This window comes from Lotus japonicus, chromosome 4 (genome assembly GCF_012489685.1).
Source record: "Lotus japonicus ecotype B-129 chromosome 4, LjGifu_v1.2".
Classification (NCBI taxonomy): Eukaryota; Viridiplantae; Streptophyta; class Magnoliopsida; order Fabales; family Fabaceae; genus Lotus; species Lotus japonicus.
Genome location: NC_080044.1, coordinates 27,278,286 through 27,295,754, shown reverse-complemented (window position 1 = coordinate 27,295,754; position 17,469 = coordinate 27,278,286). Strand labels below are relative to the sequence as shown.

The 17,469-nt window shown below is 37.0% G+C and overlaps 2 protein-coding genes across 2 annotated transcripts; one reads left to right on the top strand and one right to left on the bottom strand.

Annotated features, from left to right (window-relative positions):
* The first annotated feature begins 600 nt into the window (after nucleotides 1-600).
* LOC130713649 (pentatricopeptide repeat-containing protein At1g60770) lies at nucleotides 601-3,177 on the top strand. The gene is made up of 2 exons (XM_057563434.1): nucleotides 601-1,004; nucleotides 1,526-3,177. The coding sequence occupies exons 1-2, from the start codon at nucleotides 777-779 to the stop codon at nucleotides 2,768-2,770; spliced, it is 1,473 nt and encodes a 490-aa protein (XP_057419417.1). The 5' UTR covers nucleotides 601-776; the 3' UTR covers nucleotides 2,771-3,177.
* Nucleotides 3,178-9,687: 6,510 nt separating this feature from the next.
* Nucleotides 9,688-14,843, bottom strand: LOC130715070 (uncharacterized). The gene is made up of 8 exons (XM_057565070.1): nucleotides 14,331-14,843; nucleotides 14,035-14,121; nucleotides 13,705-13,917; nucleotides 12,762-12,926; nucleotides 12,474-12,527; nucleotides 12,184-12,330; nucleotides 10,322-10,739; nucleotides 9,688-10,006 (listed from the first exon to the last, which is right to left on the bottom strand). The coding sequence occupies exons 1-7, from the start codon at nucleotides 14,661-14,663 to the stop codon at nucleotides 10,362-10,364; spliced, it is 1,377 nt and encodes a 458-aa protein (XP_057421053.1). The 5' UTR covers nucleotides 14,664-14,843; the 3' UTR covers nucleotides 9,688-10,006; nucleotides 10,322-10,361.
* Between the last annotated feature and the right edge of the window lie 2,626 nt (nucleotides 14,844-17,469).

Sequence of the window (17,469 nt, the reverse complement as noted above, 5' to 3'; positions counted from 1 at the left end):
AATTTTTATTTTTAAATTATAAAAAATTACACAAGAAGCAAAATAATTTTTTTAGATTACAAAAACACGGTCACATTAACATGTTCAAACAAGAAAAAAGAGATTACAATCAAGTGCTATTTAATAAACAAAGGGTCTCTCTCTAAGAATGAAGCTCATATGATTTGAAATCTTGACCAAGACATTCAAACAACTATTATTTACGACTGCGCCTAGCACTATTGAGTAATTGTGATATGTATCAATTCAATTGAATATTATCATTGTGATTAATGCCCTGCTTATTTATTTTATCTTGAAATTGAATGATACTATGTTTTCTTTTTTGTTTTTGGTCAAGAATGGTACTCTATTTAGAAAGGAAATATTGCATCCGTCCTCATAGGATAACTCAAGTGGTAGGAACTGGAGGACATACGGGTTGGGTAGGAGATGCAGAGATCGATTTCTAGCTGGTGCAATTTATTTTTCGATGTAAAAAAAAAAAGGAAACATTGCATCCACATTTCATTTCATTTCATTTCATGCCGTAGTTGACTAGACTCCATAATGACAAACCATTTTGGGCTCTATAGCTACATTCCCTGAGCCCAGTCCTTTCTCCTTCTTCTGAATCTCGTTCGAAGCGATTAGGGATTGACCAAAAAAAAAAAAAAGCGATTAGGGTTTTGGCTTTCTTCTCTCTCTCCCTCAGACACTGATCATTTCCACTTCCAATCTCTGGAATCACGACACAAAGAACCACACAGCAACCGCAATCGCCACCGCATCGGAAAATGTCGGTAATGCAGCGATTCGGGCGCAGCAAGAGCGTGGTGAAGCGCTCGAAGAAGTACTTGGATGAAACACTGTACCTCAAGCTCTTCAAAGATGGTGGATCCGACCTCAACGTTCGCCAGCAGCTGAACCAGTTCATCAAGAGCGGAAAGCGCGTTTACAAATGGGAGGTTGGAGATACCCTCAAGAAGCTTCGCCAGCGCAAGCTCTATGTCCCTGCTCTCAAGGTAATGCTGATTCAGAATTCAATCCCTTGAAATGGGTTTTTAGGTTATTGCCATTTCTAGGTTGTGATGAATGGGTTGTTGCTTGTTGATGTTTGCAATAGAGTAATCATGTCAATGAATGTGATTTCATGTGTTGTTGATGTGAGATTGGGTGATTTTGATGTAGGTGGTGATTGAATAAGTGTTGGATTTTGAATGATATTGATTTTTCTATGGTTTTGTTAATGTGGTTGCGTCGGGTGGTGGTGAACTCATGATAGGAATTGCAGGCAACTTATTCAAGCTTACACATGCTAAAGAAAAATGAGGGCAATGTATCCAAGAAAATAGAATTATTTGCTTCTTTTTGTATCAGTTTTCGTAAATTTAAGTATACATTTTTCTTGTATGATGTGTTTTTGTTATGATTACGAGTCCTGAACAAAACTATGCAAGCACTAAAACTAAACATGATAGTTTGCGGACTACTGTTTTCGTTAACTTCTGTTAATGAGGAAAATGATCTTGCTCTTGTGTTACAGCTTTCGGAAACCATGGCTAAGAGGAACATGATCAAGACAGTCAGTGACCAGGCTATTCATCTTGATTTGCTTGCAAAAACTAGAGGTATCACTGCTGCTGAAAATTATTTTGTTAATCTCCCTGAACCGACAAAAAATCATCTTTGTTATGGTGCTCTTCTCAACTGTTACTGCAAGGAGTTGATGACTGAAAAGGCAGAAGGTCTCATGGGAAAAATGAATGAGCTTGGGCTTCCTTTGACTTCCATACACTACAACAGCCTTATGACTCTCTATACAAAAGTAGGGAAACCAGAAAAGATTCCATCCATCATTCAAGAAATGAAGGCTGGCAGTGTTATGCCAGATTCTTTCACATATAATGTCTGGATGAGAGCTCTTGCTGCTGTTAATGATATTTCTGGTGTTGAAAGGGTCATGGATGAGATGAAGAGGGATGGACGAGTCACTGGAGATTGGACAACATATAGCAACTTAGCATCGATTTTTGTTGATGCCGGCTTGTTTGAGAAGGCAGAAGTGGCACTGAAGGAATTGGAGAAGAGAAATGCTTGCAAAAATCTCTCTGCTTACCAGTTTCTAATTACGTTGTATGGGCGAATCGGTAAGATATATGAGGTTTATAGGGTATGGCGTTCGCTTAGGCTGGCATTTCCTAAAACTGCAAACATAAGCTATCTGAATATGATTCAGGTTTTGGTCAAGTTGAATGATCTCCCAGGTGCAGAAAAATGTTTCCGAGAGTGGGAAGCTAGCTGCTCCACTTATGATATTCGTGTTGCGAATGTTCTGATAGGGACATATGCAAAATTAGATATGCTGGATAAGGCTGAAGAGTTGAAGGAGCGTGCTCGGAGGAGAGGGGCTAAGCCTAATGCTAAAACCTGGGAAATCTTTTTGGATTACCATTTGCGAAAGGGAGACTTTAAGTTGGCAGTGGATTCTCTAGACAAAGCAATATCAATCGGTAGAGGTAATGGTGACAAGTGGGTTCCATCATCAGAATCCGTTGGTACTATTATGAAGCATTTTGAGCAAGAGAAAGATGTTGATGGCGCAGAAGAATTTTTGGAGATTTTAAAGAAATCTACTGATTCTCTAGGAGCAGATGTGTTTGAACCCTTGATTAGAACCTACGCAGCTGCTGGTAGGACTAGTTCTGCTCTGCAACGACGATTGAAGATGGAGAATGTGGAGGTGAGGGAAGACACCAAGAAGTTGCTTGAGGCTATCTCTGTGGAGTGATGATTCAATAACACTCTCACCCTTCAAGTCTTGATTGCTGCTAATTGAGATGCTGCGGTCTTTCGACACATTTTGCTTCGGTAATAAAGTTTGATATTTTAATTTAAACGTTTTGGAGTGGCTCTGAGACCAAGGAGGGCCTCTTATTTGAATTATTGAATTATTAAGTACCCAGGGTTCTTGTTGTATAGATGTGCCTTGTGTCATTTTGAATGCTGTATGTGCTAGTGAAAAAACAAGTGCATCACAAACGGGATCTGACATTCATTTAAGCTTAAATCTTCAGCGGCGAGAGGTGAACTCAATCATATCAGTTCTACATCTAAAAATTGTACTTTGTTTTTTATGCAGTTCATACTTCATTGTGATTTTAATCTTAAAAAATTCAAGAGTACATACAGGAATAATTTGTACATTCCGGAAGAGTTTCTTTTTCCTTTTGATTTTCGTAGTCATTTGAGAGACATTGTTACCGGAAGAATTTATCCAGTGAAATTTCATAAATACTAGAAATATAGTTCTACAAGTAAAAGTACATCAAAACACAGAATATGCAGTGTGCCTGTGTCCATATTATGAAAGACAACCCAACAAGATAACTGAAGAAGGGTACATACGGATATTGGGGGATTTTATAGATATAAGAGCTTATTTAAATTTATCATATAGGTTGAATGTTTGTGTTTGTTAAACTTATTGGTGTCCATTGGACCGCTAATGTTAAACATATCAATCTTATAGCAATAAGAGCTTAGTTTCACCACAAGTTGTGGTGTCCATTGGACCACCCATTCACATTGGTTCAGCTGATGTTGGTATGCATACAATGGACACCCGTGTGCCCTTGTTGCATTAGTCATGCCAATGGTTGATGAAGCAAGCGACCAAGGGAAACCTCAACAACTACCACTATTATCTTCTTTTGCCAATATCTGAATCAATGATATAATTTGGTGCATAATGAGATGTACTTTATAAGAGAAGAACAAATGCAACACCATGACTAGATTTCCAATCAAGTACAAAATGTACCTCCACCCGTAGGATGGAATTTCCCGACTAAACTCGCAACACGGCTAGGTCCAAAATGGCTAGAAAGATTGATACTCCCAAGAGTCTTGGCTTGTCTTTGCCGAGCTCTAGTCCGCATAATGCTATATTGAGTATATTCGCTAGGGCAAACACTCTGATGTAGCTTCTGCCCATAGGGTCAGAGATCGACTGGGAAACAACATTCCAAGGGCCAGTAGAGATCACACTTAGTCATGGACACCCATGAATTGCACATGTGTATAGAGTTGGTCAGTAGGCCATGATCTCAATTAGCCCATTAAAACCACATGGATCGAGCCATTAAGGCTTGGTTAGGAAGTACTTTACATTTGTAGACAACAATTACCATGTAAATAGTAGTATGATTTAACATATTCAAATGTTACAAATGCAAGAATGATTAAACCGAGTTACAAGGATAGTTTTTTGGGATCTCATTGTTAAATTTTATAACTATAAGAACTTTTTTGAAAATTTCCAACTATGATGACTTACTCCTTAACAATGTTTAAACCTCAAAATTAATTCAACCTAATTGTTATTTTTAAACTAAATAAGTAAACTAAATATGCATGCAATGAGTATAGTTGACCAATGACAATAAAGTGGTGCAAGAATTAGTTATATATAACTCACAGAGAATGACCGGGACAGTGTTTATTTCAGTCTTGTTTGTGTTTTGTGAAGAAGAAACAATATGATTGCTTGTGCAATCAAAGTCATTATCGTCAACAAAATCCCAGAGTGTAAACGCATATGTACAAAGCCTTTTTCCATCGATTATAATCATAAGATGCATTACTTGAATGATAGTTACTCCTCTAGTAACGTAAGCTTTAAGGAGAAGATAGCTGGCAATTAATGTAAACACTAAACAGACATAAATATGAAGTTGGACATATTCACGTGGAGTACTCTACTGTTCTACTCGGAAATATGATTGCGCTTGTACTAATTATGGTTTTGGATTTGGCTACAAAAGGAGGGAGTACTCCACTCTAGGCAAATATGCATTTTCCTGTTCCGGTCGGCTCATTATAAAGGCATACGACCCGACGGTGTTGTGGTTGGCACACGGTTATGTCCTTACGCAGACACCACATGGTCGACAAGTATGACTTGGTTTAAATATGGGCCACTTTAGTCTACTAGCAAAGTGTCTATTTGGTGTCTAGTAAGGGATTGAGACATTTACTTAAGCATAAGCATGATGACACTCACGTCAATAGTGCGCTGGGAAGCTCTGCTTACAAGACTTCCCTCACACTTGAAGAGACCCTTAACATACCATCGAACTTATAAATATAGGTTACATGGTTCATTTACATAACATTATTGTAATATAAAGTGTGAGTAAGTCCCACAATGGAAGATAAAGACAACTTTGAACGGTTTATAAGTGAGATAACTCATATACTCAACCCCTTAAGGTTTTGGATGAAAGATGTGATGTCCAATCCACTTCTGTTTTGCTCTTTAATGCCCAATGTGATGATCCACGTAGTTTTAATCATCTCCTTCAGCCCAAAAGTGGTATCAGAGCCGACAGTGACCAGCTCCTTATGTCGAAAGTCTCCCGAAAATGTTGTGACCAGGCGGCGAGTCCTGTTGATCAGCCTAACGGCGGTACAAGTATTTGGAGGCTTCCACTTTCGTTTTAGATGGATTAACACTTGAGGATGAGATTATTGTGATATCAAGTGTGAGTAAGTCTCACATTGAAAGATAAAGACAACTTTGAGCGGTTTATAAGTGAGAGGACCCATACACTCAATGCCTTAAGGTTTTGGATGAAAGATGTGATATCCAATTCACTTGTGGTTTTCTCTTAAATGCTCAATGCGAGGATCCGCGTAGTTTAAATCATCTTCTTTAGCCCAACAAATATGTTATTCACTTTTAGTATTTCTGAGTCCTTCTTAGACTTATGGATTCTTTCTTTTCTCTTTTACTAACTTTAACGTTAGAGTGTCTTTTATAAGTATTCCCTATACGCTCAAGGCCGATACCTCAACTATTTCATGCCAAGCCACGGTAAAGTTACGCCACCATGCATGATAAGAGAAACAACATATATTTTAGAAAAAACATTATTTTTATTCCGGTTCACTCTACCTAATTTGGGCTACCTCCAATCCTCAATAATTTTGTCGTTTTCTACTATCTATCAAAACGATTAGGCTTAATCCTCAAATTAGTCCCTGTCTTTGTCTCTCCGTCTGAACTAGGTCCCTCACCGGAAAAATTTGTGCAAAAGGTCCTCTTATATGTATAACGTCTGGAGCAGGTCCTCGCCGGAGCCCGGAGCTCCGGCGAGTGATGATTTGGCCTGCTGACCGTATTAATGAGGCATATGTGGATGCTTACGTGGATTTAAAAAAATAAAAAATTAACACATCAAAAAAATTAAATTAAATTAAGAAAAATAAAACAAATTAACAAAATTAACCCTAACCTAATTAACAAACCCAAAACACTTTCATTATCACCATCATCCACTGGTCCATGTTCATCATCTTCATCATTCTAACCCAGAAAAATGCAAGTCCAGAATTCTTGTTCCTTGACTTGTGCTTCTTCTCCTTCTTTGATCTCTTAGACCTGTAACCCACCCTCATACAAACCCACTGGAGCTTCATCACTCACCGGAGCAAACAAACCCACCCCCACCCTCAACAGAAACCCCAATCCAAACCCCCCACCCCAACTGAAACCCAAACCCACAACTCCCCACCCCACCCTCAGTAGAAACAGAGAGGACCATAGAGGAGTGTTGCTTTTTAACCCAGATCGTGCCTCCATTAACCCAAATCGCGTCTCCTTAACCCAAATCGTGCCTCCCTCGACCCTGATTCGTGGTGGCCAACTCGGCTTGAAACTCAGCAGCAACAACCGAGTTCAGATCCTGCTCATCGTTGAAGAACCCAGGAGGTGGAGGCACGTGGTCGAACAGAGAGAGTGAAGAAGAAGAACCTTGCACTTCCCCTTGGTGGCTCTCGAAGAAATCTTCCAGTTTCGACACCACCGCCATTTGTGGCTGACTTTCAATCTGTGGCGCTGTATCACCCATCACGCTTATGAGAATCGAACCTCAAACAGGTTAAGAGATTCATGTGTATTATGGGTTTTGTGAATCTTTAAGAAAAATCAAACCTTTTAATTTGTGGATTTTGTCTTGTGTGTTCAATGGGTTTTGTGTATAAGAGAATGAAGATTGATGATGAAGGGGAAGAAGAAAGGAGGAGAAACAGGTTAATGGGGGGGGGGTGGTGATTTGGGTTTTTAGTTCAGGCCTTGCTCATCGTTTGAGATTGATTTGGGGTTCTGCAGAAATTTCTGGAAAAATTTGTTCTCAGCAGGTAGATGAAGATAATGTGAAAGCAGCAGAATATTGTGACTATTTGGCCAGAGAGACTGATCTGAAGTGTTAAGTTAGGTTTTAACTGATTTGTTGTTGATGAATGATGAATTAGTGATCCATATGTTCGGTCACATTTCCCAAATAATTGAGATGCAGCTACTGTTTGGTTTTTCGATGATCATTGTACATGCAATTGGCATTTTCCTAGTGTTTGCAAATTTAAACTTGTTTTATGAATCTGTACAAGAAGAAACAGGTTTTGTAATTTTTATTTTTTTTTTAAATTTCACATAGGCCTCATTAATACAATCAGCAGGCCAAATAATCACTCGCCGGGCTCCGGCCAGGACCTGCTCCAGACGTTTTACATATAAGAGGACCTTTTGCACAAATTTTTCTGGTGAAGGACCTAGTTCAGACGGCGAGACAAAGACAGAGACTAATTTGAGGATTAAGTCAAACGATTACAATGTATTTTCAATACTCTTTAGACTTTACAACCTAGATAATATTTTCTCACCTATCCTCCCTAATCTCTAACCTAAATATTATCTGCACGTCTAATCTTTTAGGGCTCAACAAGATATTATTTTTCACCTTCCCAAACTCAAGACTATTCTTCTTGGTGCCCGCTAGGGTCCACATTTTATTTTTTGGTCCACCCATGGACCTAGAGTTTTTAAGTAGTTTATCATAATTAAATATAAAAAAAGTTAAACCTTAATTTCACATCTTCCCATGTTGCAGAGAACCCAATCCATTCATCAGGTTCATGTGCTCCCACCTGCATCCACCTTAACGACGACCACCAACACCATAGTAGAGACCGAACCCCTTTTCCACGTTGGCGACCTTAGAACAGCCGCACTGGGAACCATTGCAACCAACACCGTGTGACCATCACCAACTCAACCTTTCACCCAACAGATCTCGAACCCCTCAACTTCGTATCCGACCTCGATCTCGCCCTCGACATTTTCCGATGGACCGCTCAGCAGCGCTCATACAACCACATCGACCTCACCGTCATCAAACGCCTCATCGCCGGCCGCCGCTACCAGCAAGCCGAGACCCTCGTCGAGGAGGTCATTGCCGGTGTCTGCAACGACTCTGTTCCCCTCTACAACTCCATCATCCTGTTCTGCTGGGGTTGCAAGTTTCTCTCCATTGCTCCATTCTTCCTAATGCCACGCCTTTCACTTCCAAGCTCCCTCTTTTCTCACTCTCATCAACTTCATCCGCAAAAACCCCATATGGGCCTCCTTCATTTTCTTCTTTTGAAGCCACACCTGGCAGCAATGGTGAACCCAATCGAGAAGAGTGTTGCTTGACAGTATTCCGAGGGCATGGAACAACGATGGCCTTGTCAACGAAGCTTCAATCTCATCCTAACCTGAGGAAACATGCAGGTTCAACAATTAGGGTTCTGGTTGGCAACAACGTTCTTGGTCTAGTGTGCTGAGAGCGATACATGGGATGAAATCTGGGATTTTATTTTTGTTTTGGTAAAGAAATTTTAAAAATTATTATTATCTATTTTATTTTTTAATTAATAAAAAAAGAGTATTACATTTGTACCCTTTTATCCTCCTTTCTATCCTAGTTATCCATCTAAGGAATATTTCTAGATTCCAAGATCTAACTGTAATTAACAGTAGATCACCGGTGGACCCAAAAAAAAGTTGTCCACACTAGTGGACACTATTCTTCTTCACCTTTTTAGAATTAAGATTATTCTTCGAAGCCTTCTGAGACCTTTACCCATATATTATTTCCCAATAGCCTTCTCATGATGAATCCCCAGTAGCTTATAATCCTATAAGAAGTTGTTAGAAGTCTCACATTGGCTAGAGATGTGGCCAACCAAGTGTTTATAAAGGGTAGAGCAAACCTCAACTCTTGAGCTAGCTTTTGGGTTGAGTTAGGTCTCCTTAATTCTAATATGGTATCAGAGTCTATCCTAGATCCATTTGTTGTATGGAGACCTGCCGTATTTGGGCCACCCTTTGATGTTAATTCACGCTCCAGATGTCCAGCTCTGGGCGTGAGGGGGTGTGTTAGAAGTCTCACATTGGCTAGAGATGTGGCCAACCAAGTGCTTATAAAGGGTAGAGCAAACCTTAATTCTTGAGCTAGCTTTTGGGTTGAGTATATGCCTCCCTAATTCTAATAGAAGTGTCCCACACTAACTAATATAACCCTTCTACTTGCTCATACTGGTCGAGATACTATTTTAGCTTTCATGAGATCTAACAAAAACATATCGAGTACATTGTACATTAATCATACATGTTTAATATTATTAAAAATGTATTATGTTGAGTTCAATTTTTATGCTGAGTTAAATGTTAAACATGCATGATTATATATTTAACTAAGCATATCATATAAAAAATTATTAATCTGTTATATTCTGTCTTGTTCTATTTTTGTTCGATTCTGTTACTAAACCTTTACTAAGTGTCAACCATGAGTTGGCTTCAATGTAAGTTGGCCTTAACACTTTTATCATGAAGACATGTATTAAAAATATGGTATGACCAAAATGGGAGATTGCAACACTGTTTTCAGTACTTGACATTATGGCTTTCATCAATAATAAAAAATTTAAATATGATTCATATTGGTACAAAATTGTTTGCATGTATCATCAGAAGTAATTGAAGAATTTGCAGAAGTAATCAGGAGGACAAGGAAGAAGGAAGGAATATTGCTGGGATTTAGGCAGGGGCGGGTATAAAGAAAAGGCAGTATATTTACTATATCTCTTCCAACATTTACAAAGTGCCCAGTGGGTGGTAATAGTCTCATAAATGGATGACCTGTTAAAAAAATCAACAAATAAGAACTTCAAATTGAATATAAGAATAAAGACTGAATGGTCAGCTAGCATAGTCACTAGAAGATTAAATATGTCAAAATATTTATGTAAAATGTCAGTTAAATTAATCCTAAGTTAACACATATTTTACACATTTAAGTATTTTTGAACTTATTTCCTTATTTCAGAGATTAATTGTCATTGCCAAAAATTTTTAGGCACCAAGTTGACAATTAACAATAAATAAGCCAAAAAAGCTTGAGAGTTAAACCCATATCACCCAAACCTAGCAAAATGGAAATTATAAAATCTTCACCTCTATATATAATTAATTCTTTATCATTTCAATTATTCCCTTAGAGACACTTCACATTTCTGCCAGGACCACCATAGTAAAAGTAATTCCCCCAGGCATTATTGAGCCCTCCTTGTATGTCATAACAATTCGGATGGTCTGCTAGAACCTTGAGATTTGACAATGGAACCAAGTTGTTATCAAAGTCCACAACCTGCAAATTCCTAAAATATGATGCTTTTGCAAAACCCTCTTCAGCAAAATGCCCACTACCCATTTGGGTGGAAGTGTGAGAACCTGATGACATTGAATTCACAATTTCTCCACCAAATTGAACCATGCTTGCATGATCCCCTAAATGGGTGAACAAGAATGATGGCCAGTACCCAACTAGGATCCCTGATCCGAATTCAAGCCACCAATTTCCATGCTTTGGATCCTAAACAAAAGAATAAAAAAAAGTAGAGAGCTTCAGTCAAGCTAGGCTACTGAAAGATAGACATAATGATTGTGAACAACATGATAGGCAGCGTGAGAATTGAAATGGGTCAAAAAGAGGGAAAGAAAAGTGCTAAGGTTGTGAATGAAATATTCGAATTTTGTTAAAATAATGGGAAAATATAGGAAGAAAAAGGTGAGGCTCAGAACTCAGAAATTGGAGATCTTTAGTTGGAAAAGGGAAAAGAATCCTGAAAGTAAAGCATAAGGGAGTTCGCAGTACATTATTCGAACTCACCCAGTGCACGCGTGTGATGTTCCAAATTAGTAAAGTGAGTGAAGTGCATGTACATTAACATTTGTAAAACCAAAATTATTTATCTTTCTCTTTTGCTAATTTTTTAACATTTGTAAGCCCATTTTAACAATTTATTTAGCTAAGCCTAAAAGTAGTCAGATTTCATGTCATCGAAAAAGTCTTTAAAATCTAATAAATGATAAATCAGGTCATTTTAGTAAGATTTATAAATATGGAAATAATATTATTTTTATTTTTAATTTATTATATTTTAGAAATAGACTAATAGTATATATTTTAAAAGAAACTTACAATATTTTTAAAAATATCATATTACACTTAAAAAGTAACACGAACACTCCACACAAGCAATGATACATTTCACTTTTCTTTATATCTCTTTTTTCTCGAGTAATGATACATTCATACCTCACTTTTTCTCTTATCATTTCCACACATTTTTCTTTCTATCTTTCTCTGTATTTCTTGTTAATTCACAAATTATATCACTCATTTCTCTATTTTCTTTTTCTATTTACCTAATGTGGAGGTGAAAATGAGATGTTAACACAACATTATTCTTTTTTCTCTTCCTTTCTCATTCTGAATTTCTATTGTACTATATGCAAATAATTTTCCTTTTGAAAAATGACTTACACTCCAATCCCCCTACTTCTTCAACAATCTATACAACAATATTCAGAGGCAAAGCTGGACATCCAAAATAGTGGAGAGGCGCCCCATGCTCCCCACATTGACCATCTTTTTAGTTTAGATTTTTTTTTTCTTTTTGTTTTTGGCTCCTTTGAGACTTTGACTACGATATTTCATATTTTCCTGAATTTAACAATAAAGGCAATGGTAGACATCACCCTCCTCATCAAAATCAAATATTTTATCCAATATAGATGGGACCCATAAGCTGATCTTATGCAAAGTAATTATTCTCTTAAATATACGAGGATTCTAGTAAATCATTTAGTAGGAGTCTTATATAAAATAACGTTAAGTATGTTTTTAAAAAATCTTATAATTAAGAATGAAAATATATGAAGAAAAGTCAAATGACCATGGAGAAATTAAATAAATATCCATTAAATTGTGCATCATTTTCTAAGGTCAATTTGGTAAGTGAATATAGAATTACCTTCCAGACAAGTAAGCTAATATCAAATTGCCCACCATCATATGAAGAAGTTGGAGAGATAGCAGCACCAATTGCAATTTTGCTATTAGTTTGAACAAATCCTGAGCAAAGTAAATTGTAGCACCCGGTTGCTTGATATGCATCACTCTGCATATAATTAAAAATTATATGTTATCATATATCATCATCATTGCTTTTCCATATAAATAGGTACCTTACTCTTGAAGCAAAAAATAATTATACGTATAGTATACTTTTCCACCCTCTTTTCTTTCAATAAATTTACTCACCGTCCAATAAGTAAAGAATCTAGGGTAGCTGTCCCCATAGAGCTCAGGGCTGACCTGCATAAAATTACATGAAATTAGCTTGATTGGCTAAAAAACAAAATTAAATACATAGATGAAAATGAGAGGTAGGTAGTAGTTGATGAGTTAACTTCTTTTTGAATGCGTAACCAAATAGGTTGCATTTAAGAAAGAGTTTTCAAAGATGAGGACGAAATTAATTAGTACAAAGAGAAATAGTGAAGGATTAATTATGTAATTAAGGTGGAGTAATGGGTGTAATTAACATGCCTGCCAACCAGCTTCAATGGTGTTTAGATCCTCCTCAAATGTGCCAGAGATGATCCACATTTGAGATAAGCTGAATTCATATTGGTTTTCCACATGTGGGGCCCACACGTTTATGCTGGCCTTTGCTCCATAGTACTGATCCCCACTCACATACCCAACTGCATGCTGTGGCAGAAGGAACCATTTGATAGTTCAATTCAAATGACAAAGAACTCGTAGAAGAATTAATATAGTATGTTTGATTCTATGGTAAAATGGTGTAGAATCCCTTCTTGCTAGGAGCTTCAAGTTTTAACATCATAATTGGATCGATTTTTCTTTTATCTGCAGAATCTAAACATGCACTATGATATACAAACGTCTCTTAGATTATGTGCAAATTATCAAATCAAACATGTGTTAAGTTGGATTGTGTTTGTTTAGTTTTTGTAGAAGATCAAGATAGTTGGAGGACAGATATGAATGAAATTAAAAGAGACCCTCTTACTTTGGACCAAGTGAAACAATATACTTAACTGAAGAGTGAGAGCCATGAAATTCTGTGATCACTTTAAACAGAAAAAGGATGATGTACACAAACAAAAGAATCAAAGGACTTTTTTTAACAAAGTAAAAAAAAAAAGACAGTATTCATGCTTTAATTTCTTTTGTTCCATTGAGAGGGTAAGGAGAATTCATACTTGTAAAGAAGACTAATATAACATATGAAAAACAAAAAAGTTGTGTTTAATTGTCACATGTGTTCTAATTTAATAATCTTTGAAAAGCATATAACCAAAAATGAAACACTTAACTACTATATGCTTGCTTTTGCTTTACCCCTTTCCATTATCGGTTTCTGTAACCTCTTTGTTTAATCCTCACTCTACTTCATTTGAGGAAAGCAGAGAAAGCGAGAGAACAAAGAAAATATTATGAGTTTTATGTTGCTTTCTGTGATTACCTCATGTCCATTGCCATTGGTGTCTCTTGTGACACTTCTCACAAATTTTCTTCCGAATCCATTAACAGAGCTTGCTCTTAGCATGTCTTGCTCTGTTGTTCTTCTTATTGGAATTGTTCCTTCTGGACATGTTTCACCAGATAGCCTCCACAACTGAAATTCCTCATTCAAAATTCCCATTTGATCATGGCCTCTAGGCCTCTCTGGAGGGTCCTGCAAATATGAAATTAAATTTCCAATTGTTCAACTGAAATTCAATAGCTTAGCTTCAAATTAACAAATTTGATATTTCTTCAATTAATACAATGAACAAAATAAAAAAAATCATACCAATGGCTTATGCCCTTTCAATAGATGATGATCAAAAGCTGGCTGCTTATGGGATACAACACAGTCTATTATATCACCATCAGGACTCTGCAAAAAAAAAAGGAACAAAAACACAAACACAAGCACATCAGTTTTAGTCAAAAACTGAAGGAGTGGCGAGATGTGGTAGAAGTCCACATTGACGAGAGATGCGGCAAAAAACAGCCCTTATTTATGAGAAGACAATCATCATTTCTTATTTACACATCCCAAATTCTAGTAAGGTGGAGACAAAAAGACTAAAGATTTTCACATACCTGAATTGTCTTAATGGCAGGCTTGTTTATCTGTTGAAGACGAGTTCTTATTGTGGATTTCAACTTGTGCAACTCTTCCTCTGGTTTAAAAGTCTGATTTTGTGAAGAATGAACAGGACAAAGCAATGAAAAAATAAGAAGAAAATGTACAAGGAGATTGATGATTGGGGAGCTAAAATCCATGTCTGAGAAACTTCTGTGGCTTGTTTCTGTGGCCAAATTTGTTGGTGCTTGTCCACGTTTATGTTGTCTGCTCCGTACATCAACAAAACAGAACTTTGTGTTCCTAGATTTTGGCTTTGACCACGGAAACGAATCGAGCTCCATATTCATCCAACATATGCAGGTGTGATGAGGAACTATAATCAGTCCTTCACTCCTTCACCATTTTCAAAGGCTTGGAACTGAAAAAACGACCTTTTTGTTCACTCTATCTATCTCTCTCTCTCTTCGCGCCCTTCTCCCTGTATTACTGAAATCTTTATCTACGAGGTACTACTAGCTTATTAAAGTAGAGTAGTAGACATATACATGTGGGTTGGAGTCCGGTAGTTTATGTGCTACATGGAATCAACAATGATATATACACACCTCATTTTTTAAACACTTCATTTCCACCTCTTTTTGTTTCTATCTCTCTCCTCTTATCATCTATCAAATCTCATACTTTCTCTCTCTTACTTTTTCTTTTCTTCCTATCTCTCTCTTCATTCCACCTCTTCCACCTCAAATGAGAGGTGTGTAAGTAACATTATTGACATGGAATTACTATTGTAATAAAATCTTGACTTTTTGGACATGAAGGATCGGAAAAGAAAAAAAAAACTTGCGGTTGGAAATTTGAAGTGTGAGTAGTAAGTCTCATATTGTTAATAATGAGTTAAACAAAAAAAATATAAGTGTGAAGACTCATGGACTCACTGCCTTAAGGTTTTGGGTCAAAATGTGGTGTTAAATCACTCCTATGATCTTATCTCTTAAGCTCATTATAGAGTTCTACCCTCTTCTTGATCCCCCTTATTCTAACACTGACTCCTAATGGTCAAGGCACTCGAGTAATCGACAAATAAGATAAGCGAGATGCTTAGACGAGTTACCCATCAACTAGTTTTATTATTTTGTTCCATCATATGATTCAACACTTTCAATATCCTTTACTACATCTTCAACTTTAAGCTCATGAGTAATTCTTTGGATCTACAAGACCTGTTTCTCAAGAGCAGAGACAATTTCTTCTACTTGTTTCATTTGATCACTTTGTCTCGTGCTACTCTCTCATCAACAATTTCTTATTTAGGGTCTTCCATGACTCCACAATTGATCTAAGGCACTCTTTTTCATTGTCTTTCATAAGAGTTAAGCTCCTAGTAGCAATATAGTAAAATAGAGTTGGTCATACCTAGTTATTTTATTTTTTTATTGACAACCAACAAAGTAAAATAAAGCTCATACACATCAAGTGATTAACACTTAAAATCTCTTAAGCAAAATAAATGTCACAAATAAAATCAACATACCATCAGCACAATACTGCTAAGTAGGCAGGCAACACTAGTGAAGTGGTGGAGAGGCAATGGCTGACCAGCAATGGGTGGCAATGGAGTGCCATAGTGGCGACACGATAGTAAGGAGGCAGCACAACGGTGGTGACGCAGCACGAAAGTGGGACTAGGAGATGGAGGGAAAATGGATATGAATCTGATGGCGTTGCTAAAGGGAGGTGTGAAGAGGTAAAGGCAAAGAGAGGAAGCGAGGGTGAGTGTGAGTGTGGTGGAGGAGGAGGAGGAAGGATTCGACGGAGAGGATGGGGGAGACAACAGCGTCACCGGAGGAAGGATAAAAAGGTCGAGGGACAATGTGAGTGTGTTTACACTAGAAATTGCACCTATGTTTCCGGTGAGCTTAACACTTAAATTTTTGCATAGGTGTTGACTTATAGGGAGTGAAGATAGCCAAATTATCTAGTGATAACTTGGTGAATCGGAGTCCCAGTGAGCCTAAACTCTTGTTTTGAAATATTAACTGATAAGTACGTGCAAGTTATCCTGTGATAACTTATGTAATCGAGGTTCCGGGGAACAAATAACTTAGGGTCTGTTTGATAGCCGTTTTAGTTTTCAGTTTTTAAAACAGTTTTCAGAAACAATTCTTAAAAACAGTTTTCAGAAGAAGAAAACAGTTTGAATGACATGTTTTCGAACATTTAGAAAACTGATATCTGAAAACTGAAACTGAAAACATCTTTTACCTGTTTTAGTTTTTTAGTTTTAAAAACTGAAAATGAGAATTGTTTTCAAAAACTGTTTTTGAAAACAGGTCTTACCAAACAAGTTTTCAGTTTTTAAAAACTGAAAACTGTTTTGGAAAGGGTGGTATGGGGAGCGAATCAAGAAACTAAAAATAAAAAATTGAAATCAAAAGGTGCATAAGAAGTAAAGGAAAGCTTATAAAGAAGCTGTAAAGAAGATTCAACTGAAGATTAAATTAAAAGGAAAGCGATAAAGTATTTGAAGCAAAGTAAATCAAATTAAATTGCATAAAATGAAAGGAGAAAATGGTGGAATGGACTTTTATACATTAACTCATGTAGCAGAGTCCATATGATGGATGTGTGACACTTTTAGAGACTTTTAGAGTGTTAGTATTTCATTTTCTGACCCCTATTCCAGATTTATATTGATATATTTATAGTATTGAAACTAAAAATAACTAGCTAATCCTAAGGACTAGATTAGATTTTTTTTTATAAGCAAAGATTTATTGAGATGGGTACCTCAAACCCATGATAGACTAGATTAGATGAAAAAGCAACTGCCTATATATAATCCCTTTCCTCAGCATGCCTTAAAGTTCCTCGAATCTCTGCCTTCGAAGTCCTAACTTGATCTCCACGCACCCATATTCTATTATATACCTTACTTTGCGAGCGTGGGAGAAGGAGGCTGTGTGAAACCTCTATATTCTTCAGATCATGGGTTCTGGATCCTTCTCGCCTCGAGTGTTGGTTCGACCTCGAGCTCTAGTCATGTGCTCGAAAGCGCCTCAAACACATTCATCTTCGGCTCATTGTTGTGCCAAGTGTCGAACCTTCTTCGAAGATCTCTATTCTCTTGAAGCCTTATTAGAAAATTGGCTAAAT